The 24,617-nt window shown below is 37.0% G+C and overlaps 1 protein-coding gene across 3 annotated transcripts in view; it reads left to right on the forward strand.

The window, feature by feature from the left end:
• The window catches only part of FNBP1L (formin binding protein 1 like), a 102,251-nt gene that overhangs the window by 32,303 nt on the left and 45,331 nt on the right, over nucleotides 1-24,617 (forward strand). For all 3 annotated transcript variants that reach the window (XM_069478227.1, XM_069478229.1, XM_069478228.1), the window contains exon 2: nucleotides 20,351-20,466. In XM_069478227.1, coding sequence (XP_069334328.1) covers nucleotides 20,351-20,466 — 116 coding nt within the window. The remainder of the gene's footprint in view (nucleotides 1-20,350; nucleotides 20,467-24,617) is intronic.

The following is a 24,617-nucleotide window of genomic DNA, read 5'->3' on the forward strand; positions in this document are numbered from 1 at the left end:
CCAGCTAATTTTTTCTATTTTGAGTAGAGATGGGTCTTGCTCTTGCTCAGGCTGTTCTTGAACTCCTAAGCTCGAGCAATCTTCCCTCCTTGGCCTCCCAGAGTGCTATGATTACAGGCATGAGCCACTGCGCCTGGCCGAGGGTCATAACTATACCATATGTCTTCAGCAGGACCACTCCTGTTAATTCCAGACATATGTATTTAGCTGTCTACTCAGCATATCCACCTGGATGTCTTAAGGACATCTGAAACTTAGCTGTCTACAAGCAAAATTTTTTCTTCCCCCTGTCCAAACTTGAGCCCCCTTTTTAGTTAAAAGCAATTTCATCCTTCTAGTTCATGGGGTTCAAAACTGATGTCTTTCTTTCACAATCCATGCTCAAAACATCAGACAAGTTTGTGGACATTGCCTTCAGAATATATCCAAAATCTTACCACTTGTTACCATTTTGCTGCTTCTACTCTGGACCAAGCCAGACTCATCTCTGGTCTAGAGTATTGCAGTAGCCTCCCGAAAAGGTCTTCCTTGCCCCAAGTCAATTTTCTATCAACATAGAAGCCAGAGTGATTTATTTGAAAAGCTATGTCAGGTTACCTAAGGTTTATGCTTAAAAACCTCTGATGTATTTCCGTCTCACTCTGTGTTAAAGCCAAGGTCCTTTTGGTGGAAGATAAGGCATATATGATTGGCATTCTGGCCCCCACATACCTCCATTTCAACTTCTGCTCTTCCCTCCTCATTCAGCTGTAGCTTGCTTATTCAGCTGCTTCTTGCTCTTCCTGGAATATGTCAAGCATATGCAGGCCCAGGGTCTTTAAAGTTTTAACCACTGAACTTGTAACTGTACTAGTTCTCAAGGTAAGTAAAAGTGTTTAGGAGTGTGGATAGTTTATCCAAATAATAGGCAAGAAGGCTGAATAAAAGCTCGTAGTTGTTTGAGGTAAAAATAGAGTTGGAGAATGAGGAATTTTCTTCTGATTGCTTCTCTTTTAGTGAATTAGGAAGCAAGGTTATTAGCTGAGAGTGAGATGCATAGGAGCTGGTATAAATTTAAAGGAAAAGAAGAAGATATGAGATAGCTAGGATAATGGGATAGTGAATGGGTTTGGGCTAAGTAGCATTAACGTCTCTTTAGGTTAATAGATGTGAATTCCAAAGTATGACCAGTCAGCAAGGTTCTTTATTCTTCCAACTTTCTTCAGCAGTGTGAGGAGGAAGGGTTAGTGAAAAATTGAATATAAAATCAGGGTTGAAATTTGGCAAAACAAGAGAGGGCAAGGACAGTGAGTGTATTTGCAAAGAGTGATTATAATGATGGCTCATGGAATCCAGGCTGTGTAAAGATGGAAATGAAGACAGGCAGGGGATGAGGGATGGTAATATGTGTCAGGATAAGTAGATTATAGTCTGTGTGGGGTCCAAAAATTAGTGGACTTGGGGTATTGGAGGGAGTGAGTTGACAGGGCTAGCCATTTGAGAATGAGATTCTTGGCTGGTGTGGTGGCTCATGCCTGTAATCCTAGCACTCTGGGAGGCCAGGGCAGCAGGATTGCTTGACCTCAGGAGTTTGAGACCAGCCTGAGCAAGAGTGAGACCCGGTCTCTACTGAAAATAGAAAAATTAGCTGGGTGTGGTCTGCGAGCCTGTAGTCCCAGCTACTTTGGGAGGCTGAGGCAAGAGGGTCACTTGAGCCGAGGAATTTGAGGTTGAAGTGAGCTATCATGACACTACTGTAGTCTACCTGGGGTGACAGAGAGACTCTGTCTCAAAAAAAAAAAAAAAAAAAAAAAGGAATGAGATTCTTGAAATTAATTGCAGTGGACTAGGGTAGGAGAGACATACTGCAGTTCTTGCTAATGACAATGGAGATGACCATGGGAGTGAGTTGCTGAGGTACAGTGGAGATGAAAGTCATAGAGAAGTCAAAAAATTGCAGTAGGATCATTGGGATAGATTTTGAAGTCACTAAGAGCTTAATTTAAAATTTCATTAAAAATTTAAATGAAAAGATAATTAAAAGAGTTTCCTAAATGATACACGTTTTCATCAGTCTTTTAAAAAACAAATAAAACAACACCATGAGAAAACAAATAAAAATAACTTTTTAAAAAAACTTTACGGTATTCTGCGTTTACTTTGGAGATAAATTGTTGATCCTGAATTGTAAGTTGGTTTCTTAGCTCCAAGAGAAGCTAAGAAAGAAACAAAAAGTTTTTTTGGTTCATGTGAGTTAAAGAGGGAGAAAAGTCAATTGTGTTTAGATTTTTACAATGTTTTCTGGTAGTAGTTTGGTATTCAGAAGTGCTGAAGAAACTTTGGCAGAAAAATCAGAGGCATAGAGTAAGGCCAGAGTAGGACAGCAAAGGCATTATTCTGCTTAGTCAAGAAAATCTTTTTTAAATAGTAGCGACCCTTGGTGCTTTACCAAAAGTATTTTATTGGGACTTCATTTGGATGCAAGTCTGTATCAAAGTAATTAGAAAAACAAGGATTGAATATTAAATAATGACTTCTAAAACAATTATAACATTTTGTGATACATAAGTTGTTTTAAATTAAATTACAGTAAAGATATAGTTTTTTAAAAGTAAGAAGATTGAGTAAATGTAATATTTATTACCACAAATTACTGTACAGTAGAACCTTCAAGTAACATAGAATTCATTTGAATTATGTATGGACATAACTCTAGTGTGGACATTTTTGTAGGTGCTAATGCCAGCTTTAATTTAAAGTTATGTTCTGTTGTAAACAAGGTAAAATAACTTTAAACCTTTTACAAAGTTAAAAAGGAATGTCTGAAGGAAACAGAAAATAAGAGCTTCCTTGAGTTTAAATGTAAGATGATAAGATTTAAGCTTAGGGCACACCGCTGATATAGAGATTCATTTCACAGAAGCTGTGGTAAGAATGAATGTGTAAGAAAAGGAAATGAGAGCATAATATAAAGATAAGGAAATGAAGTTGGACTGAGCTAGTAATCTGGAGTAAATCCATAGGAATAAGAGCAGTGCTAAAAGTAGAATAGGGAAGTGATGATAAGTTGCCTGTTTTGTGACTTAATATTCTTTATTTCTAATTCATAGGTGGTTTCAGAATATTGCTTATTTTCTTTTCTTTATTCGTCTAGATCTTTTCCCTGACCTTTTCCATAGCCCAAAGTGTTTGCTGGCAGGAGTAGGAAGAGGTATGATCTCAGGCTTTGAATCTAAAGAGTCTGGAGGGTATTCTAAGACTTTGTGCCTTTGATTCTTAAAGTTTGAGAACTTTTTACTTTATATTGGGGTGGTTAAAATCATTCTTCTTTTTTCAGCCACCTTCTGTCATGCTTATGGAATTGTTTCGATGACTAATGGTATGACCACTAAAGAAAAGTTGAATGACTTATCAGGAATGTTGTAAACAGAGTTTAAGCATTGAGTATGTATTTAGGCAATTTCTAACTTCAAGATTTTTAATTTCTTCCTTTCATTAAAGCTCTCTGGTGACTCTCAGATTTTTTCTGTCTTATATTTCCATCCTAATAAAAGAAGTGCATCATTTTAAATAATTATTCACAGCAGTTAATCATTTGAATACTTGGAGTATAAAACTGGCAATGACTTAAAGAGGTAATCTAGCCCCATCTCAGTTTGGTTACTGGCCAGATATGGGCAAATCACTTAAATATTCTGGGCAACATGATTACTAAACTTATTTACCAAATAATGGTGTGTTGTAGTAGAAAGAAAATGAGAATTAGAGTGAAAATGGGGGAATTTCTTAATTTCAGAAGCTTGGTTTCTACATTAGTAAAATGTCCTCTCTGTCAATAAAGTTTTGTGATATCTGGTTAATATATGTGAAAACACTTTGTTAGTCCCAAAGTACTATACAAATAGAATGACTATGCGTTCAGTAATTAAGTGCCTTTTGTGTGCTAGACTGTCAGATGAAACTTCGTTATCTCTTTTCTGGTTTTAATATTTATTGTCTTTAAATCCCATAAATGTACTTAAATCATCATGAACAAATGAAGCTATTTTGTTGGTTATTTGGAAACTGGTATGTAACAATGAACAGTAAACTTGTGCTTTGTGATCTAATGTTGTCTCCAGATCCAGAGTAGTGAGACCAATTTTATAATTGGTGGTGTTTTGCTCTTCCAGGTTGATCCATTTATGTTGAGTTCTACTTACAGCTGACTCAAGTAAAATATGTAGTAAAATAACAATTTAAAATAAACATTTGTTCACTGAATGTTTTAAGTAAGCATGAATCTTGTTTCGATCTCTTCCTATTTACTTTCCTTTTTTATTTATATCAGTGTTGATAATTATTTTCTCTACTCTCCTCCTTTCAAAATTTAAGTCATTTAGCCTTTAATGTTTGTGATATTTATACTGTTTCTTACTATAGTAAGTTAATATATCTAGTTGAAAATCCAGTTGTATTATTTAATGGAATAAATAACATTTACTTTAAAAATGCTTCTTTTGTATTTTAAATATCATAACATTAAATCTATCCATCTATCTAGCTATCTGTATATTTTTTAAAGAGACGGATGGTGACCTGTAATCAGTGATCTTTGATGTTACTATTGTAATTGTTTTGGGGCCCCACAAATTATATGCATATAAGAGGGTGAACTTAATAAACGTTGTGTATGTTCTGACTGCTCCACTGACTGGCTCTTTACTCTTCCTTTCTCTCTCTCTTCCCTTGGGCCTCTTTATTCCCTTAGACACAACAATATTGAAATTAGGCCAATTAATAATCTTAATAGGCTGGTGTGGTGGCTCATGTCTGTAATCTTAGCACTTCGGGGCTGAGGTGGGAAGACTGCTTGAAGCCAGGAGTTTGCAATCATCCTGAGCAAGAGTGAAACCCTTGTCTCTATAAAAAATAGAAAAATTAGCTGTTGTGGTGTCATGGGCCTGTACCCAGGAGGCTGAGGCAGGAGGATCACTTGAGCCCAGGAATTTTTATTTTTATTTTATTTATTTTTTTTTTTGACAGAGTCTGGCTCTGTTGCCTGGGCTAGCTATCGTGCCATGGCGTCAGCCTAGCTCACAGCAACCTCAAACTCCTGGGCTTAAGCAATCCTTCTGCCTCAGCCTCCTGAGTAGCTGGGACTACAGGCACACACCACCATGCCTGGCTAATTTTTTCTATGTATTTTTAGCTGTCCAGATCATTTCTTTCTATTTTTAGTAGAGATGGGATCTTGCTCTTGGTCAGGCTGATCTCGAACTCCTGACCTCGAGTGATCCTCCCACCTTGGCCTCCCAGAGTGCTAGAGTTAGAGGCGTGAGCCACTGTGCCTGGCTGAGCCCAGGAATTTGATGTTGCAGTGAGCTATGATAATGCCACTGCACTCTAGCCTGGGTGACAGAGCAAGACTCTGTCTCACAAAATAACAACAACAACAACAACAACAACAACACAAAACCTTACAGTTGCCTCTAAGTGTTCAAGTGAAAGGAAGACTGACAAGTCTCACATATTAAATAAAAAGCTTGAAATGATTTAGCTTAGTGAGGAAGTCATGCCAAAAGCTGAGATAAGCCAAAGGCTAGGCCTCTTGTACCCAAGCAGTTAGCCACATTGTAAGTGCAAAGGAATAGTTCTTGAAGGAAATTAAAAGTGCTACTCCAGTGAACATACAAATAAGAAAGCAAAAACAGCCTTATTGCTCATACGAAGAAAATTTGAGTGGTCTGGATAGAACAAACCAGCTACAACATTCCCTTAAGTGAAAAAACCTAGTCCATATCCATAACATGGCTATAACTCTTTAATTCTATAAAGGCTGAGAGAGGTGAGCAAGCTGCAGAAGAAAAAAATTAAAGCTAGCAGAGGTTGGTTCATGACATTTAAGGAAAGAATTCATCTCTATAACATAAAAATGCAAGGTAAAGCAGCAGTGCTGATGTTGAAGCTGCAACAAGTTATCTAGAAGATCTAGCTAAGATAATTGATGAAGGTGGCTACTCTAAACAACAGATTTTCGATGTAGGTGAAATAGCCTTTTATTGGAAGAAGATGTCATCTAGGAGAAGTCAATGCCTGGCTTTAAAGTTTCAAAGGCTAGGCTGACTCTCTTATTAGGGGCTAATGCTGAAGGTGACTGTAAGTTGAAGCCAGTGCTAATTTATCATTCTGAAGATCCTATGGCCTCCCTTTAAAAAAATTTATTTATTTTATTTTATTTTTATTTTTATTTTTTTTTTGGTTTTTAGAGACAGCATCTTACTCTGTTGCCCAGGCTGGAGTGTTGTGCTGTGATCATAGCTCACTGCAGCCTTGAGCTCTTGGGCTCAGGAGATCCTCCTGCCTAAGCCTCCCGAGTAGCTGGGACTACAGGTGTGTGCCACCATACCCAGCTAATTTAAAAAAATTTTTGTAGAGGCAAGAGTCTTGCTGTGTTGCCCAACTGGTCTTGAATTCCTGGCCTTAAGTGATCTTCCCACCCTGGCCTCCCAAAGTGCTGAGATTACAGCTGTGAGCCACTATGGCCCCTATGGCCCTTACGAATTATCCTAGACCTACTCTGCATTTGCTCTATACATGAAGCAAAAAAGCCTGGATGACTACAGTATGGTTTACTGGGGGAAAAAAAAATAAGAAAAAAAAATTTTTTTTTTTTTTTTTTTTTTTTTTTTTGAGACAGAGTCTCACTCTGTTGCTCGGGCTAGAGTGCTGTGAATCAGCCTAGCTCACAGCAACCTCAAACTCCTGGGCTCAAGCAATCCTCCTGCCTCAACCTCCCAAGTAGCTGGGACTACAGGCATGCGCCACCATGCCTGGCTAATTTTTCTATATATATTTTTAGCTGTCCAAATCATTTCTTTCTATTTTTAGTAGAGATGGGATCTCGCTCTTGCTTAGGCTGGTCTCGAACTCCTGAGCTCAAACAATTCGCCTACCTTGGCCTCCCAGAGTGCTAGGATTACAGGCGTGAGCCACCACACCCGGCCTGGTTTACTGAAAATTTTAAGCCCACCATTGAGACCTGCTGCTCAGAAGAAAAGGTTTCTTTTAAAATATTACTGCTAATTGACAATGCACCGGGTCACCCAAGAGCTCTGAGGGAGATATATAAGATTAATGTTTTCATGCCTGCTAACACAACATCCATTCTGCAGCCCATGAATCGAGTAATTTTGACCTTTAAGTCTTGTTATTTAAGAAATACATTTCGTAAGGCTATCGCAGCCATAGATCTACGCAAAGTAATTAAAAACCTTCTGGAAAGGATTCACCATTCTGGATACTATTAAGAACATTCATGATTTATGATAGGAAGTCCAATTATCAACATTAAGCGGGGTTTGGGAGAAGTTGATTTCAATCCTTATGAATGACTTTGAGAGGTTTAAGACTTCAGTGGAGGAAGTTGCTGCAGATGTGGTGGAAAGAGCAAGAGAACTAGAATTCGAAGAAGAGCCTGAATGAGGATGTGACTGATTTGCTGCAATCTCATGATAAAACTTGAACAGATAAGGAGTTGCTTCTTATGCATGAACAAAGAAAGTGGTTTCTTGAGATGGAACCTATTCCTGGTGAAAGATTGTTGTGAAATGACAACAAAGGATTTAGATTACATCCATTTAGTTGATAAAGTACTGCCAGAGTTTGAGAATATTGAATCTAATTTTGAAAGAAATTGTGCTGTGGATAAAATGCTATCAAATAGCATCACATGTTACAGAGAAATATTTTGTGAAAGAAAAAGAGTCAGTCAATGTGGCTGACTTCATTATTGTCTTATTTTAAGAAATTGCCCCAACCACACCAACCTTTAGCAACTACCACCTTGATTAGTCAGCAGCCATCAACATCAAGACAAGACCTTCCACCAGCAAGAGGATTATGACTTGCTGAAGGCTCAAATGATCGTTAGTATTTTTTAGCAATAAACTATTGTAAGTAAGGTATGTACATTGTTTTTCTAGACATGATGCTGTTGTACACTTAATAGACTACTCTGTAGTGTAAACATAACTTTTATATGTACTGGGAAACCAAAGAATTTGTGTGATACTCACTTTACAGTGATATTCGCTGTATTGCAGTGGTTTGGGACAAAACCAGCAATATCTTCCTGTAGTTTTTTTTCGAGTCAGGTTTTTTTCCCCCTCGCAGTGGTTACAAAGAAGAGCCTTTGTTTCATGTGTAGCCAAACCTGTATTTTACCTTTATGCTGCCTTTTAAAGCTGATTGCTATTTTTTAAAATTGACTTTTATTTGGGACCTATTTATTTTAAAAGTATAGTAAAACCTGAGTTAAATATAGTTAACCACTTATTGGACTTCTCTTATGTTTTGTACTTGTACAGTTATTTGATGCTATTTCTGAATATTTTAAATCAACAATAACAGTTAAGAATTATATCCATATATACAGTTTTTGTCAATTAAAAATAAATTTAAAACCTAAAAAAGAATTGTGTCCAAAGAGATTTTTATAATTTGTAACTTAACCTTCAGTAAATGAAAAATGAAATTTGATTATAGTTTCTCAATATTCTGATTAGTTGAGCTTTTACACATTTGTTATGGTGATCAACTCTAAAAATACTTTTGAAGAGAGCTAATACATAGATACACTCCAAGGTTCTATCTAGTGAAATTATAGCATGAATGATTTTGAGCGTTGGATAAAATAAAAATGATGTTTTAATTTTTTTTTTTTTTTTTTGAGACAGAGTCTCACTCTGTTGCCCAGGCTAGAGTGTCGTGGCGTCAGCCTAGCTCACAGCAACTTCAAAGTCCTGGGCTCAAGCAATCCTCCTGCCTCAGCCTTCTGAGTAGCTGGGACTACAGGCATGTGCCACCATGCCCGGCTAATTTTTTTCTTATATGTATTTTTAGTTGTCCATATAATTTCTTTCTATTTTTTTTTAGTAGAGTCGGGGTCTCGCTTTTGCTCAGGCTGGTCTCGAACTCCTGAGCTCAAACGATCCACCCGCCTCGGCCTCCCAGAGTGCTAGGATTGCAGGCATGAGCCACTGTGCCTGGTCGACATTTTAATTTTTTAAAACAGTCTTACACAGGTCTTGTAGATGTTATAACTTTTCTTTGGCAATCCTGAAAGAACTTTAAATAGACATAGGGGAATATGTAAGTTTGGAGCAATGTGGTCTTAATTTTATTTGGGAAGTGATAAGAATGGAAAACAGGAATTCTATATGGGTGCCATAGTTGGGACAGATAACAACAAGAAGGAAAAAAACCCCAATAAGACTGTATCAGTAGGGTAGAAATCACTGGATATTGATCAGATCAAGGATAATGCATTGTTTAAAGCATGTGTCATCAAAGAAGAGCACACAAGATGATCTAAATAGAAAAGGGCTTAGAACTTCTATTTATATATGTTATATAATCAATAAGAAATACGATGCTTTACCAGTATTTAAAATATGAGTTGACCTTGGTGTCTTTTCTCGGACTTAAAAAGATTCCTATAAAGTGGATGTGGTGGTTTGCATCTGTAATCCCAGCTACTTGGGATGCTTACTTAGGTGGGAGGATTGCTTGGGCCCAGGAGTTTGAGGCTGCAATGTGCTATTTTCATACCATTGTATTCCATCCAGCCTGGGCAACAGAAGCGAAACCCCCTCTCTTAAAAAAAAAACAAAACAAACAAACAAAAAAACCAAAAAGGCAGTTTCCTGTAAAGAAACCATGGATTACACAGAATACTTTAATGTGAGCAAAGGAATAAGAAATAGCCTGGCTGATGCTTCTCATCTTAATATATTAATATCTGAGAAAAAAACCAGAAGCAATATTTATTAACAACAGCAAAAAAGAAATGCAATGGCTATGTAATCGTATGCATCAGAGATTGCCTCTCACTTCGCCCTCTTTTCTCCCTCCTGCCAGGAAATTATTGAGGATTATTTGAAATATGACCATTGATCTGTTACTGTTAGTAATGAAGCTTACCCTGAGTGTATTTTGTGCCTTTTTATTTAGATAATCATATGAGGCCATCATAATTACCAAAAGATTAAAAAAATAAGAATCCAGTCCATGACCTTTGCAGTTTTTTAGTGGTGTTAAAAGTCATGTGACCAGTCAAGACCATACCAAATTTCACTAAATTTATTGATAATATTTAGAAGCCTCTGTTTAAAAAATTTGGTAAGCTAAAATATAGATAACATAACATTTACTGTTTAAACCATTTTAAGTGTTCAGTTCACTGGCATTAAATATAATACATTCACATGGTTGTGCAACCATCACTACCATCCATCTCTAGAACTTTTTCATGATCCCAAATGGAAACTCTACCCATTAAGCAATAATTCCTCATTCCCTCCTCCCTCCAACTCCTGGTAACCACCATTCTACTACTTTCATTATGCTAATTTAAACATGCCAGTCACTAATACCACGTATTATAAGATTCCATTTATATGAAATGTCCAAAATAGTTAAATCTGTAGAGACACTTCTAATAGGTACTGGCATTTTTTCTGGGGTGATGAAAAGTCACAGTAAAAAGATCAGTTTGTTTCGAGGAGAAGGGCAATGAATAGGTGAATCACAAGGGATTTTTCTAGGGGAGGGGAGTAGTTTTTTTATTGTGGTAAAATACACATAACGTAAAACTTACCATCTTAACCATATTTAAATTATAGTTTTCTGGCATTAAGTACATTCATATTGTTGTACAACCATCACCATCATCTTTCTCCAGAACTCTTTTCCTTGTAAAACTGAAACTCTCTACCCATTAAACTGTAACTCCCCATTCTTCCCTACCCTCAGCCCTTGGCAACCACCATTGTACTTCCTTCTCTCTAATTTTGACTACTCCAGGTATCTCATATAAGTGGAATCATAAAGTATCTGTCCTTTTTGTGACTGTCTTATTTCACTTAGTGTAATGTCCTTAAGGTTCATCCATGTTTTACAGCATTTGTCAGAATTTCCTTTTTAAGGCTGAATAATCATTGTATGTACATATAACATTTTGTCTTTCCATTTACCTGTTGATGGATAAGTGGGTTACTTCCACCTTCCGACTGTTGTGGATAATGCTATGAACATGGGTTATTGGAAGTTTCTTTTGAAATTTCTAACTTTATAATGAAAGACAGACTGCCACTTCCAAAGTGGTGGTGTAGAAGTAAGCTGGCCTCACTGCCCCCTACAGAAAGCCAAAAACAAATATATTGTGCTGACATTTTCACCAACAACCACCCAGAACCAAAATATAAGGATGAAACAGTTCCTGCGGCCACAGGTAAGTAAAAAAAACTCTGAGCAGAGGGTAAGAAAATAGGACTTCCACATCTGCAAAGCCCCTTCCCCCCATTTTGTTTGGCACCAAGCATCTGGAAAATCTCCCCTAACTCACATTTTCTACACTGGAAAAAGTGACATTTAGGTGTTCAACCAGCTTCCCCACTATCTTGAGTTCCCTGGTAAGAGACCTATCTTTAACCCATAGGAAGCATCGTACCTGCCTGAAGGAAGAAATACCACTGAGGACAAGCGGAGACAAAGAGGGAAGGGTGGACTAACATCTCTAGCCCTCGAAACTCTGCTTTGTAACTTGATCAAAGGAGATGCCAAATCAGAGTGCTGTTCAGCAGCACCACACTGTAGGAGGTACAAACCCCTAGCAAGCCTTGCTACACTGCTGGCATAATCCCTTTGGGACCTCCCCCATTTGGGATAGGCAGTGCTCTGATCATTTACTAGAGCTGCGGTGAACCTGGGATTAAGACACCACCTAGAGCTGAAAAGCAGGTGGCGACATAGCAGTAAAGATTTGCTAAGCAATTATATCCAATAAAAAACAAAACAAGCCAGAGAAGACTGGAATAAATAACTCATCCTTCAGTGCAAAGACATAGATGTATACCCACAAGAAAGAAGAGCAAACAGGGAACCACGACCTCCCCAAAAGGCCAAAGCAAGAATCTAGTGACTGACCCTAATGAGATGGCAATTTGTGAGCTTTCTGACAAAGAATTCAAAATAGCAATTTTGGCAGGGCGTGGTGGCTAATGCCTGTAATCCCAGCACTTTGGGAGGCCAAGACAGGAGGATCACTTGAAGCAAGGAGTTTGAGACAAGCCTAGGCAAACTAGTGAGACCCTGTTTCTACAAAAATTTAAAAAAATTAGCCACATTGGTGGTGCACGCCTGTAATCATAGCTCCTCAGGAAGCTGAGGCAGGAGGATAACTTGAGCCTAGGAGTTGGAGGCTGCAATGAGCTGTGATCACGTCACTGTATTCCAGCCTGGGCAATAGAGCAAGACATCATCTCTAAAAAATAAAAACAAACCAAAACAGCAATTTTAAGGAAATTTAGTGATCTCTAAGATAACAGAAAAGCAATTAAAAAATTTATCAGAAAAATTTAACAAAGAAATTGAAATAATTAAAAAAACAAATCTTGGAACTGAGAAATACATTTGCTGAAGTGACGAACTATTTGAAAATACACTGTTTGAAAATACACTGTCAGAGGATAAAAAAGAAAAGAATGAAAAGGCCAAAAAGCCACCTACAAGATATAAAAAATTACCTCAAAATATCAAATCTAAGAATTATTGGTGTTCAAGAGATAGCTGAACAAGGGCAAGGAGTAGAAAGCTTATTCAAAGAAATAGTAATAGAAAGCTTTCCAAAACTTGAGAAACGTATAAATATCCAAGTACAGGAAGGTCTGAGAACACCAAAAATAGATTCAAGCCAAATAAGACTACCCCAAGGCATTTATTAATCAAACTTTCAAAGGTCAGGAGCAAGAGAGGATTCTAAAAGCAGCAGGAGAAATGAAGCAGATAACATATAAAGGAGTTCTAATTTGTCTGGCAACAGACTTCTCAATGGAAAAAACCATACCGGCCAGGAGGGAGTGGAATAACATTTTCAAAGTGCTCAAAGAAAAAAAATCTGCCATTGCAGACTGTTATATCCAGCAAAATTATCCATTAAATATTAAGGAGTGATATAATCTTTCCCAGACAAACAAAACGTTAGAGAATTCATCACCACCAGCCCTGTCTTACAAGAAATGCTAAAGGAAATTCTTCAATCTGAAAGAAAACACTAATGTGCAATGGTGAACGATAGCTCAGAGGGAAAACTATTCCTTCTGACACCAAATGGGTTGGGCCTTTTCCACTACAACAGCTGATTCTCCAACTCTCTGGACACCAACTCGGTGTTTTACAATTCATTTCAGTTCTGTCACTATCTACCTGGAGTTCATGCAGACCACACAAGGCTGTTCCCAGTTCAGGTATCAATTGCAAGTCCTGGGCCTCTGGTACTTCTGACTGACTTGGCTACAAATCAAGAGTTCATAAGACTACCTTCTCAGGTTCCATAATGCCTCATAGAACTCAGCGAACACTATTTACTGTTACTAATTTATTATACAGGATATTATAAAGGATACAGATAAACAACCAGATGAAGAGGTGGGTAGGGTAAGGTTTAGAAAGGTCTAGAGCAATGGCTCTTCTGTCCCTGTGGAGTTGAGGTACCCCACCCTTTCAGCCTGTGGATATGTTAACCAACTTGGAATCTCTCCGAACTTGTGTAGGATTTTTGTGGAGGTTTCATCAGGTTGGCATGATTCATTAAATCATTGGTTATTGGTGATTGAATTCCATCTCCACCCCTTCTCCTCTCTCAGGAGGTTGGAGGTGGGGGCTGAAAGTTCCAAACCTCTAATCACATGGCTGCCAACCCATATCCTTCAAAGTTGCCTCATTAGCATAAATTTAGATATATGTGAAAAAGGGTCTTATTATAAATAACAAAAGATGCTTCTCTCACCCCTATCACTGAGGGAATTCCAAGTTTTTTAGAAGCTCTATGCCAGGATCCAAGAGCAGAGACCAAATGTGTGTGTGTGTGTTATTATTATTTTTTTTAGACAGTCTTACTGTTGCCCTGGCTAGAGCGCAGTGACATCAGCATAACTCACTGCAGCCTCAAACTCCTGGGCTAGAGTGATCCTCCTGCCTGTCTCTCGAGTAGCTGGGACTACAGACATTCGCTACCATGCCTGGCTAATTCTCTTCTATCTTTTGAGTAGAGATGGAGGTCTTGCTGTTGCTCAGGCTGGTCTTAAACTCCTGACTTCAAGGGATCCTCCTGTGTTGGCCTCCAGGCAGTGTGAACCACTGTGCCCAGCCTCAAATATGTATTTCTTTTTATGCCACATTTACTCTTCTTTTTGTGGTAAAAATGGTGATACAGTATGTGTAAAACACCATGGTGACAGACTAAATTATTTCAGCAAATGCTGTTATAAGGCACATAGAAAACACGCCTAAAGAAATATGTTTTAGGAAAAATTAAACACTGAAAGTTTGTCATACAGTTTGATTAAAGTACAGATGTTTCTAACACTTCTCAGCTTGTAATGTTTGCTAGATTTTGTTTCAGTAATGAAGTATAGGTAGAACTGCTTTGTTGTGAACTACTGAAGGGAAGATGGGTTGAAGGTTTATTTTCAACAGAAAATGACTTAGCAAAAACAGTGTTTTATGAGAAAAACACATAGTAACCACTCATAAAGTAATGCATTGACTGGAATTTTCAAAAGGAAATTGGAATAAGGTTGTAGTTTATTCACTTTATCATTTATAGGTAAGCAAAGGAAATTAAAGCAGGAAGTACACAGTATTAAGGAATAACTTTATTATGATTAATTTTATAAAAATAATACTTTTAAAATACAGGATATAGACTATTTACAGTGTTTCCGAATGGGATGGGGAAGGACAATTGAAAATCCTTGTTTCAGGCTGAGGGTGGTGGCTCATGCTTGTAATCCTAGCACTTCGGAAGGCTGAGGCAGGAGGAACACTTGAGGCCAGGAGTTCGAAGACCAGCGTGGGCAGTATCAAGATCTCATCTCTATAAAAAAATAAAAAAAATTATCTGGGTGTAGTGGCGTGCACCTGTAGTCCCCGGTACTTGGGAGGTTGAGGCAGGAGGATTGCGTCAGCTCAGGGGTTTAAGATTGTGGTGAGCTATGATGATGCCACTGCGCTCTAGCCTAGGCAAAAGAGAGAGACTCTGTCAAAAATTTTCAACAAAATACTAGCAAACTGAATTCAACACATTAAAAAGATAATTCACCATGATCAAGTGGGATTCATCCCAGGGATGCAATGATGGTTCAACGTATGCAAATCAGTAAACATGATACATCACATTAATAGATCCACAAACAAACCATATGATCATTTCAACTGATGCTGAAAAAGCATTTGATAAAATTCCACATGACTTCATGATAAAAACTCTCAAAAAACTGGGTACAGAAGGAACTTACCTCAACGTGGTAAAAGCCATATATAACATACCCACAGCTAGTATCAGGCTGAATGGGGAAGAACTGAAAGCCTTTCCTCTAACATCTGGAACAAGACAAGAATGCCCAATTTCACCACTGTTATTCAACATAGTACTGGAAGTTCTAGCTAGAGCACTCAGACAAGGGAAAGAAATGAAGGGGATCCAAATTGGAAAGGAAGAAGTCAAATTAGCCTTGTTTGCAGACTATACAATATTGTATCTAGAGAAACATAAAGACTCTATCCAAAATCTATTAGAACTGATAAACAAATTTAGTAAAGTTACAGGATACAAAATCAACATACAAAAATCAGTAGCATTTCTACATGCCAACAGTAAACAATCTGAAAAAGAATCCAAGAAAGTGATCCCATTCACAATAGCTACAAATAAAATAAAATACCTAGGAATAAACTTAACCAAAGAAGTGAAAAATCTCTATAATGAAAACCATAAAACTTTATGAAGGAATTTGAAGAAAACACAAAAAAATGGAAAGATAATCTATGCTCATGGATTGGAAGAATCAATATTGTTAAAATGTCTATACCACCCAAAGCAATCTACAGATCGAATGTAATGCTCGTTAAAATACCAATGATGCTCTTCACAGAAATAGAAGAAATAATCCTAAAATTTATACAGAACCACAAAAGACCCGGAATAGCCAAAGCCATCCTGAGCAAAAGGAATAAAACTGGAGGAATAACATAACCTGACTTCAGATTATACTACAGAGCTGTAGTAACCAAAACAGCATGGCACTGGCATAAAAACAGACACATAGACCAATGGAACAGAATAGAGAACCCGGAAATAAGTCCATACATCTATAGTGAACTTACCTTTGACAAAGATGCCAAGAACATACAGTGGGGAAAGGACAGTCTCTTCAATAAATGGTGCTGTGAAAACTGGATATCCATATGCAGTAGAATGGAACTAAACCCTGCCATATACAAACATCCAGTCACAGTAGATTAAAGACTTAAATCTAAGACCTGAAACTATGAAACACTAAAAGAAAACATTGGGGAAGTGCTTCAGGACATTGGGCTGGGCAAAGATTTCTTGAGTAATACCTGCAAAGCACAGGCAACCAAAGCAAAATTAGACAAATGGGATCACATCAAGCTAAAAAGTTTCTGCACAGCAAAGGAAACAACAAAGTAAAGAGACAACCCACAGAGTGGGAGAAAATATTTGCAAACTACCTGTCTGACAAGGAATTAATGTCTAGAATATATAAGAAGCCCCAACAATTCGATAGGAAAAAAGTCCATATATTCCAATTAAAAAATGGGCAAAGGAATAGACATTTCTCAAAAGAAGACATACAAATGGCCAACAGGTATGTGAAAAAATGGTCAACATCATTAGCCGTCAGAGAAATGCAAGTGAAAACTACAATGAGATACCTCACCCTAGTTAAAATGGCTTTTATCAAAAAGGCAATAAGGAATGGTGGTGAGTATGTGAAGAAAGGGGAACCCTCATACACTGTTGGTGGGAATGTAAATTTGTGCAACCACTATGGAGAATAGTATGGAGGTTCCTCAAAAACTAAAAATAGAACTACCATGTGACCCAGCAATCCCACTGCTGCGTATATATCCAAAGGATGGGAATTCAGTATATCAAAAAGATATCTGCATTCCCATGTTTATTGTAGTACTATTCACAATAGCCAAGATGTGGAATCAACCCAAGTGTTCATCAGCGGATGAATGGATAAAGAAGTTGTGGTACATCTACACAATGGAATATTATATAGCCACAAAAAGAATGAAATCCTGCCCTTTGAAACAATATGGATGGAACTGGAGAACCTATGTTAAGTGAAATAAGCCAAGCACAGAAAGATAGACAAATCTCACATGTTCTTACTCATATGTGGGAGCCAAATATTAAAAACAATTTCATGGAGACAGAGTAGAATGACAGTTACCAGAGGTTGGGAAGGGGTAGTAGGGAGGGGAGCATAAAGTGGGTGCAAAAATATAGTTAGTTAGAATGAACAATATTTGATAGCACAACAACAAAGTGAGTATAATCAACAAGTCAGGGTATGCTTTAAAATAACTAAAAGAGTGGAACTGGAATATTCCTAACACAAATGTTAAATGCCTGATGGATACCCCAATTGTCCTGCTTTGATTAATTCACATTGTATGCCTGTATCAAAACATGACATGTACCGTATAAAGACCTGCAATTATTATGCATCTATAATAATTAAAAATTAAAAAATAAAAAATCTTTGTTTCACATAAGTTTGCTGTTTATCTCCTGGCTGGCTGAAATTTGTTGACCTTTCTTTAATAAGTGGCTGTTAGTAATGTGTTTACCTACTAGGTATTTTTGAGAAAATTTACTCTTTCCCTTTAAGATTAAAGGAAAGTTTTAATGGTGAGTGAATTTCTGAAGGAATTTGAACTATAGAGAAAGCATTTTGATGATGAAGGTTTGGAAATGTATCTATTATATAATTTTGTAGCTGAAAATGATCTATGTCATCTACTAATATTATTATATCTGCACACTTAAAACTCTTGGAAACAGAAATTTCTTGTTTTGAAGTCATTGTGTCAGTCAGGGTTCTCCAGAGAAAGATTATCAATAGAATGTATATGCATATATGGGGACATTTTTTTATAAGGAATTGTCTTATGTGATTGTGGAGTCTTGAAAGTCCAAAATCTGCTAAGGCCCAGGGAACAGTTAGTTGTAGGGACCAAAAACAAAAGCAATCTACTGGCAGAATGCCTCATGCTGGGGGAAGATCAGTGTTTGTTCTATAAAAGCCTTCAACTGATTGGATGACGCTTGCTCATATTTTGGAGGGTAATCTGCTTCACTCATAATTTCCCTATTTAAATGTTAATTTCATCTAAAAAAATACCTTTACAGAAAAAAATCCAGAATAATGTTTGGTCAAGTAAATATTTGGCACTGTAGCTCAGTCAAGATGACACATAAAATTAACCATCATAGTCAGTTTCAGTGGGATTTGAACCTATTTGTTAAAAACATATAAAGATGAAGTATTTTCTGATCAGTTTGTAAAAATAACAAACTGACATCAAGGAAATTTAGCAAAATTTTAACATAAACCTTCGCATATTGGTGGATGGGGTTGAAAAATGAATTAGAAAGTATAGTCAACAGTGATTTTTTTTTTTCATTGAGATCTTTGTATCTTTATGAGGTGTCTTTTGTTTTCCTACCTATGACAACCACTAAAAACTAGATACTGCAGTTTAGAATCAAGACCTTCAGATTATTTTCCCATTAAGTGTTAAACCTGGATTTTAAAAATAATGAAGCATATTTGATTCATTGCTCTCACTAAAATTATTGGTAATATTTTAAAAGTCATGGCCCAAAGGCTTTTGTTAAATTAGTAAAAAAAAAAAATTCAGTGAAGTTTATTTCATTTTTATAGTTTTAAAGTTTCTGTTGTTATGGATTTAATAACTATACAATTTAGTAGTATATATTTAATATATAAATAAGTAACAGTTATAGTAGAGGTATTTGTTCATATTTTTTAGCGATGGGGTTTGTGATGATAAAATTCAGGCCAGCCCAAAAAAAAAAAAAAAATAGTTCGGAGACTTCATCTAGAGGATAAAGAAGTGTAATATTTATTTGATGAAGAAGACTTCTTGTTGGAAGACAAGCCTTTGAAGCAGTTTGGGAAAATGAATGAAGATTGTTTCAGCTTCAGAGTGACCTTTTTGGAATTGTTTTTGGTTGAGTTTTTCAATTTGAAAGAGAATTTCAATTTGTAAAAGGACATACTACACAGGTTAAGTTTACTGAGCAGTGCGTTTTCTTGCTGCATTCAAATGACAATCAGAAAGTTGCTTAGAGGAATAGAATTAGAGTAATAATACCAAACTGACCTGATGAATTCTGTCTCTGTTGTTTAGAGAGAATTTGCCTTCAGGATAGAATTTTATAATAAAATGTTTCAAGGTGGAACAGAGATTAAAGGTAAAGGGAGGGATTTCATTTGAAAATAACAAATGTGATTAACCATGGGTGATTTAAAAAAAACCTGGAAGTATAGAAAGGGATGATATTTCAATATTTTTTAGTACTGTAGACTTTTGATATGTGAGAGGGAGAGAGCAGTTATTAGTTATTAGTCTATTTGGAGATTATTCTTAAAGGGAAATGATATTAATCGTTTCTCTAGCAGCAGGTAGAAGGGAATATCTTTAAGGATTGAGAGAGCCTTGCAGACCGATAATATGTTAGTGCCATGTTTACTGCATTACAGAACATTTTAAATACCATCACCACAGTCCTATGAGTTGGGTGATGGGGCTCCCATTTTAAGATGGAAAAAAGTTCAAAGAGCCTTGATAACTTGCTCAGTGGTCAGACAATCCGGTTAATGGCAGATCCCAGAATTTGAACTCGGGTATATTCAATTTTGTTCAGCTAAATAGTTCTTCATTCAGTGCCCACTGTGGTGCCAAGCTTTGTTATTAGGCCTTGGCATTTCAGAGTTGAATAAATAATACATTATTTTTGCCCTCAGTATAGTATGGCAAGTGAGTAAGATTGTAATTTTAGGGAAACTTGGGGACTTAGAGAAAGGCCATTTATCCTACTCTGAGGGTTTAGGACCATTTTCTGGAAGAGATAATGCCTGAACTGAATCTCAGAGGGGGAATAAGATCCCTGGTGGTCCAGTGGCTAGGAATCGGTGATCTCTCAAAGGGAGAATTAGAATTGATTGCAAAAAGGTGACCAAGGGAGGATGTTGCAACCAGGGGGAACCATGGAGGTAAAGGCATTTAGGCATAAAGTAGTATGATTTATGCTTAGAAGCCTGTTTCTGGGTCTTAAAGGGTGAGGTGAATGGGGACCAGCAGATTAGCCTAGGTTTTTTTTCTTTATACCTCATTACTTCTCTGTACAAAAATCAGAAGCTGATTAAATATGTGTGGATAAAATTTGAGGCTTTAAAAATATGTTTTAATCTTCTTTTTCTAGGATCAGTTCGACAGCTTAGACAAGCATACACAATGGGGAATTGACTTCTTGGAAAGATATGCCAAATTTGTTAAAGAGAGGATAGAAATCGAACAGAATTATGCGAAACAATTGAGGTAAGTTAAATTTTTTTTCAGTTCTTAGAAATGAAATTACATGTTTAAACAGTTGAATGAATATTAGATAAATGTGGTATTCCAGAAGTTAAATTGTATGTTGTTCATCAGAATTAGATGGAATTAGGTAACTGGTCTGTTTTAATGATTGATTTAATTAAATCATTGCCAAATGTAGTACCACAAGGAATATTGGCTAACTAGATCTTGAGTAGCTTTCATTCCAGAAAGAAATCCTAAAGTCAGGGAGCAAAATGACAGGAAAAAGAAATAACTAGGTGTTATTCTGTGTTTTACTCTTTTATTCTTCTATAACTTTTTAAAATAAAAAGTTATTGAACATTTTCTTCAGCATTTCTCTTCAGAGTTTGTAAGACTTGGAAATTGTGTGCTGAGCTGAGTTTCTGTCAGTATTCAGATACATATTACTGATGCAAGTGATTTTAGAATATATGTTAGAAGATAAAAGTTTTAAAGGAAAAATTTTAGCCTTAAAACTGATAGAATTAATGTTAGATTTTTGCTCAAACAGCAAAATCATTATTGTTAAGTCAAAACTTGACAAGTAGTTTTGTGGGAACTTTTTCAATAAAGAGGGTGCTTGAAGTCTGAAGACTAGATACCAGTATAAGGTTCTAGCTATAGGGCTTAGGACTCTTTATATTGCAAGTGACAAAAATCCAGCTTAAACAAGCACACATGACTTAAAAGTCCAGGTGTATTTTGATTCAGGGGTCAAATATCTCCAGGTCCCATCTTTTGGCTCTGCAGCCTCTTTTTGCCTTTACTCTCAGGTTTCATTCTATAACATCATCTCTACTCCCTTAGCTCTAGATTCTATATCATCATACCCCAACATCCTGGAGAAGAGTGATGGTCTTCTCTATTGTACCTTTGGGGAAGGAGAAAGGAAGAGACGGAGAGAGAAGGAAGTGGAAGAAGGGAAAGGAGGGTGGAAGGAAGGGGGAGAATACAAGCCTGTACCAGGATTATTTTCTTCAGAAATCCTCGCAAAGGTCTCCTTTTGTTGTACTGACTCTAGTTAGGTTATATGCTTATCCTGAACAATTTACTGAGATGGTAATATTGATTCATAGATAATGATGGGGAAAGGATGGTTACTCAAGATAAATTTAAGGTAGTGGTTCCAGAACGAAGGGGGAGATATTGAATGATAAGCCACATACGTCCTCTGCAGTAGTCTATGGAACCAACTATCTGTGTGTAGGGATGGAATAGACCAGTATAACAAATAGATTACATATAATTTTATAATGATATCCATGCTATTCTAATCCATTTGCCTTTTGTTTTTTTAAACTAGATACTTTCCATATGAAAATATGAGTATATTAACAATAACAGCAATGACATTTCACCTGTCTAAAACTTACGATCTGGGAACTTTACTCCTCTAGAATCTGGAAGCATGAAAGGGCCTGTGAGAGGTTAAAATAGCATTTACCATATCTACTCATGTGTGGATAGTTAAAAATTTCATTTTTAATTTGATCTCGAACCTTGCTAGGGATGGGCTGCCAGGGGCAGGGGCTGAGGTGGGCCTGAGGCGCTAGCCCTGGGGCGTCAGGTTCCCCCTTCTCTGGAAGCTGAATCTGGACTGAATCCACACTGCCGCAGTCTAGCCCTGCCAGACCCTTCATCTAAGGTGCGTGCTCCTCTAGTCTCTCGCCACTGGTCACCACCAGTGGTGCAAGTCCCAGCCCTTCAGCATCTTGGCCCATGCGGTCTTTTATAGATTTCTGGCTTTGGCAGTGATTTCACCACCACTCACTCACTCGATGTGTATTTGTTGTGTATTGCAGTTGTCAAGAGAGTAGAATGCTGTTGCTCAGATTCGTTCTGATGGTGAGCGTTCTAGGTCTTTGTTCTAAAATCACTTATAGAAAGAAAATAAGATGCGTTACAGTGATTACCAAGTAGGAAAATTGTGTGTGTCAGAGCCCAGCTCTTTGCCTTGGGACCCAGACCCACAGGATTCTAGAAGCAATTGATTCTTCCAGCTTATGTTTTCTTCCAATTAAATTATTAAGTGTGTGCTGGTTGCAAACATTTTCAGATATTAAAAAAAAATTTGATCTCAGTTTTAGCATGTTAAGTTCTCTAGTTTCCAAGTTTTCCAATAAAAGTGAGGATGAAATGCAATAGGCAATATAGTGATGGCATTGTGATGTGACAAACAATAAAGGAAAAGGTTAAAAAGTTACAAGAAGAGATGAAATTTAATATAGATGTGTCTTCATTTTGTTTTGCTGTAATAGAATACTCAAGACTGGGTAATTTATAAAGAAAAGAGTTTTATTTAGCTCATGGTTCTACGGGCTGGGAAGTTCAGGGGCATGGCCCTGGCTTTTGATGAGGACTTTCATGCTACGTGATAACATGGAGGAAAAGGTCAAAGGGAAAGTGGGCACGTGTGAAGAGAGAAAACCTGAGGGTGTCCTGGCTTTGTAACAACCCACTCTCTTGGAAACTAATCCATTCCCTGGAAGACTAATCCAGTCTCACCAGAGTGAGAATTTACTTACTACCATAAGAAGGGCACGAAGCCACCACCCTCTGGGGCAGAGCCCTTATAACCCGAACACCTCCCATTAATTAGGTCCCACCTCTCAACATTACCACATTTAGGGATCAAATTTCAACCTGAGTTTTGGTGGAGAACCATAGCGAGGAGTGAATAGAGCCATCTACTTTTGTAGCCCTAAGGGTTTCACTGTATTATAGCAGAGTAACAAAATAAATGTTGGTAAGAATGAGCCTGGTCCTCAATAAAAGAATTAATCAGATTATTTTAAAGAAGACAGGGAATTTAACAGTATATCTCAAAATTAAAAAAGTGCCCATCCTTTAATCCAACATTTTTGTTTCTAAACTTTCCTACAGAAAAACACAAGTGTGCAAAAGATCTATGTACAAAGTTGTTTATTGCAGGAAAAAAAGATTCCAGCCTAAAAGTGCCTGTCTGTAAAAGAACGATGAAAAAATACTGTGGTATATGCAGTTTAAAAACAAATCAGATATATTAATACCAGCATATTTAAACTTAAAAGGCTATTCAGTCCTTCAGTATAAAAATCAATTTGCGGAACTTGAATGTACAGTAGAATCTTATTGCTTATTTGAGTTTGTGTATACAGTTATGTATAAAATTTGTGTGCATTCTGAAGAGGTCTAGAACTGTGGTCCCCAGCCCCTGGGGCCAGGCCTGTGGACTAGCGTGCGGTGAGTGGTGGGCAATGGGGGAGCAAGTGAAGCTTCATCTGCCTTTACAGCTGCTCCCCACCACTTGCATCACTGCCTGAGCTCCGCCTCCTGTCAAAACAGTCACTGTTTCCCATCAGCCCCGGATGGAACCATCTAGTTATAGGAAAACAAGCTCAGGGCTCCACTGATTTTGCATTATGGTGAATAGTATAGTTATTTCATTATATATTACAATGTAATAATAATAGAAATAAAGTACACAATAAATGTAATGCACTTGAATCATCCCGAAACCATCCTCTACTGGTCTGTGGAAAAATTATCTTTCATGAAATTGGTCCCTGGTGCCAAAAAGTTTGGGGACCACTGGTCTAGAAGGATACATCCTAAATTGTTTTACCGTGGTTACCCCTGTGGAATGGGAGTAGGAAGATGAAAAGGAAGGAATGTTTTATTTCATATGCTTTTGAATTGTTGGTATCTTTTCAGTGATTGTGTATTACTTTTGTAACTTAAAACATTTGTTCTTAAGTGAATATGGTATACTTCAAAAGAGAATCCTATCATAAATTATAAAATCAACAATTTATAAGATAAAACTTCAGCAATCTAGAATATTAAACTATCCAGGATAACTCAGACTTCAAAGGTTTCTGAATGGCTTATGTTTTGCTAGAGTAACAAGACTCACCTAATCAAATGGCAGACTTGTTTGCCTTTCTGTCTGTTCCAAGACTGATGATAACCATTGGATATTATCATTGACATTTATCATACCATTTTCACATACTTGCAAAACAGGAATTTGAATACCATTTCATTGAAGCAAGGGTGGCTAGAACCCACAATTACATGATATGAAAAATAGAATTTTGTAGTGAGAAAGTGGGTTTTATTATGCACAGATGCTCTAGATCAATGATTTG

Source organism: Eulemur rufifrons, chromosome 8 (genome assembly GCF_041146395.1).
Source record: "Eulemur rufifrons isolate Redbay chromosome 8, OSU_ERuf_1, whole genome shotgun sequence".
Taxonomy (NCBI): Eukaryota; Metazoa; Chordata; class Mammalia; order Primates; family Lemuridae; genus Eulemur; species Eulemur rufifrons.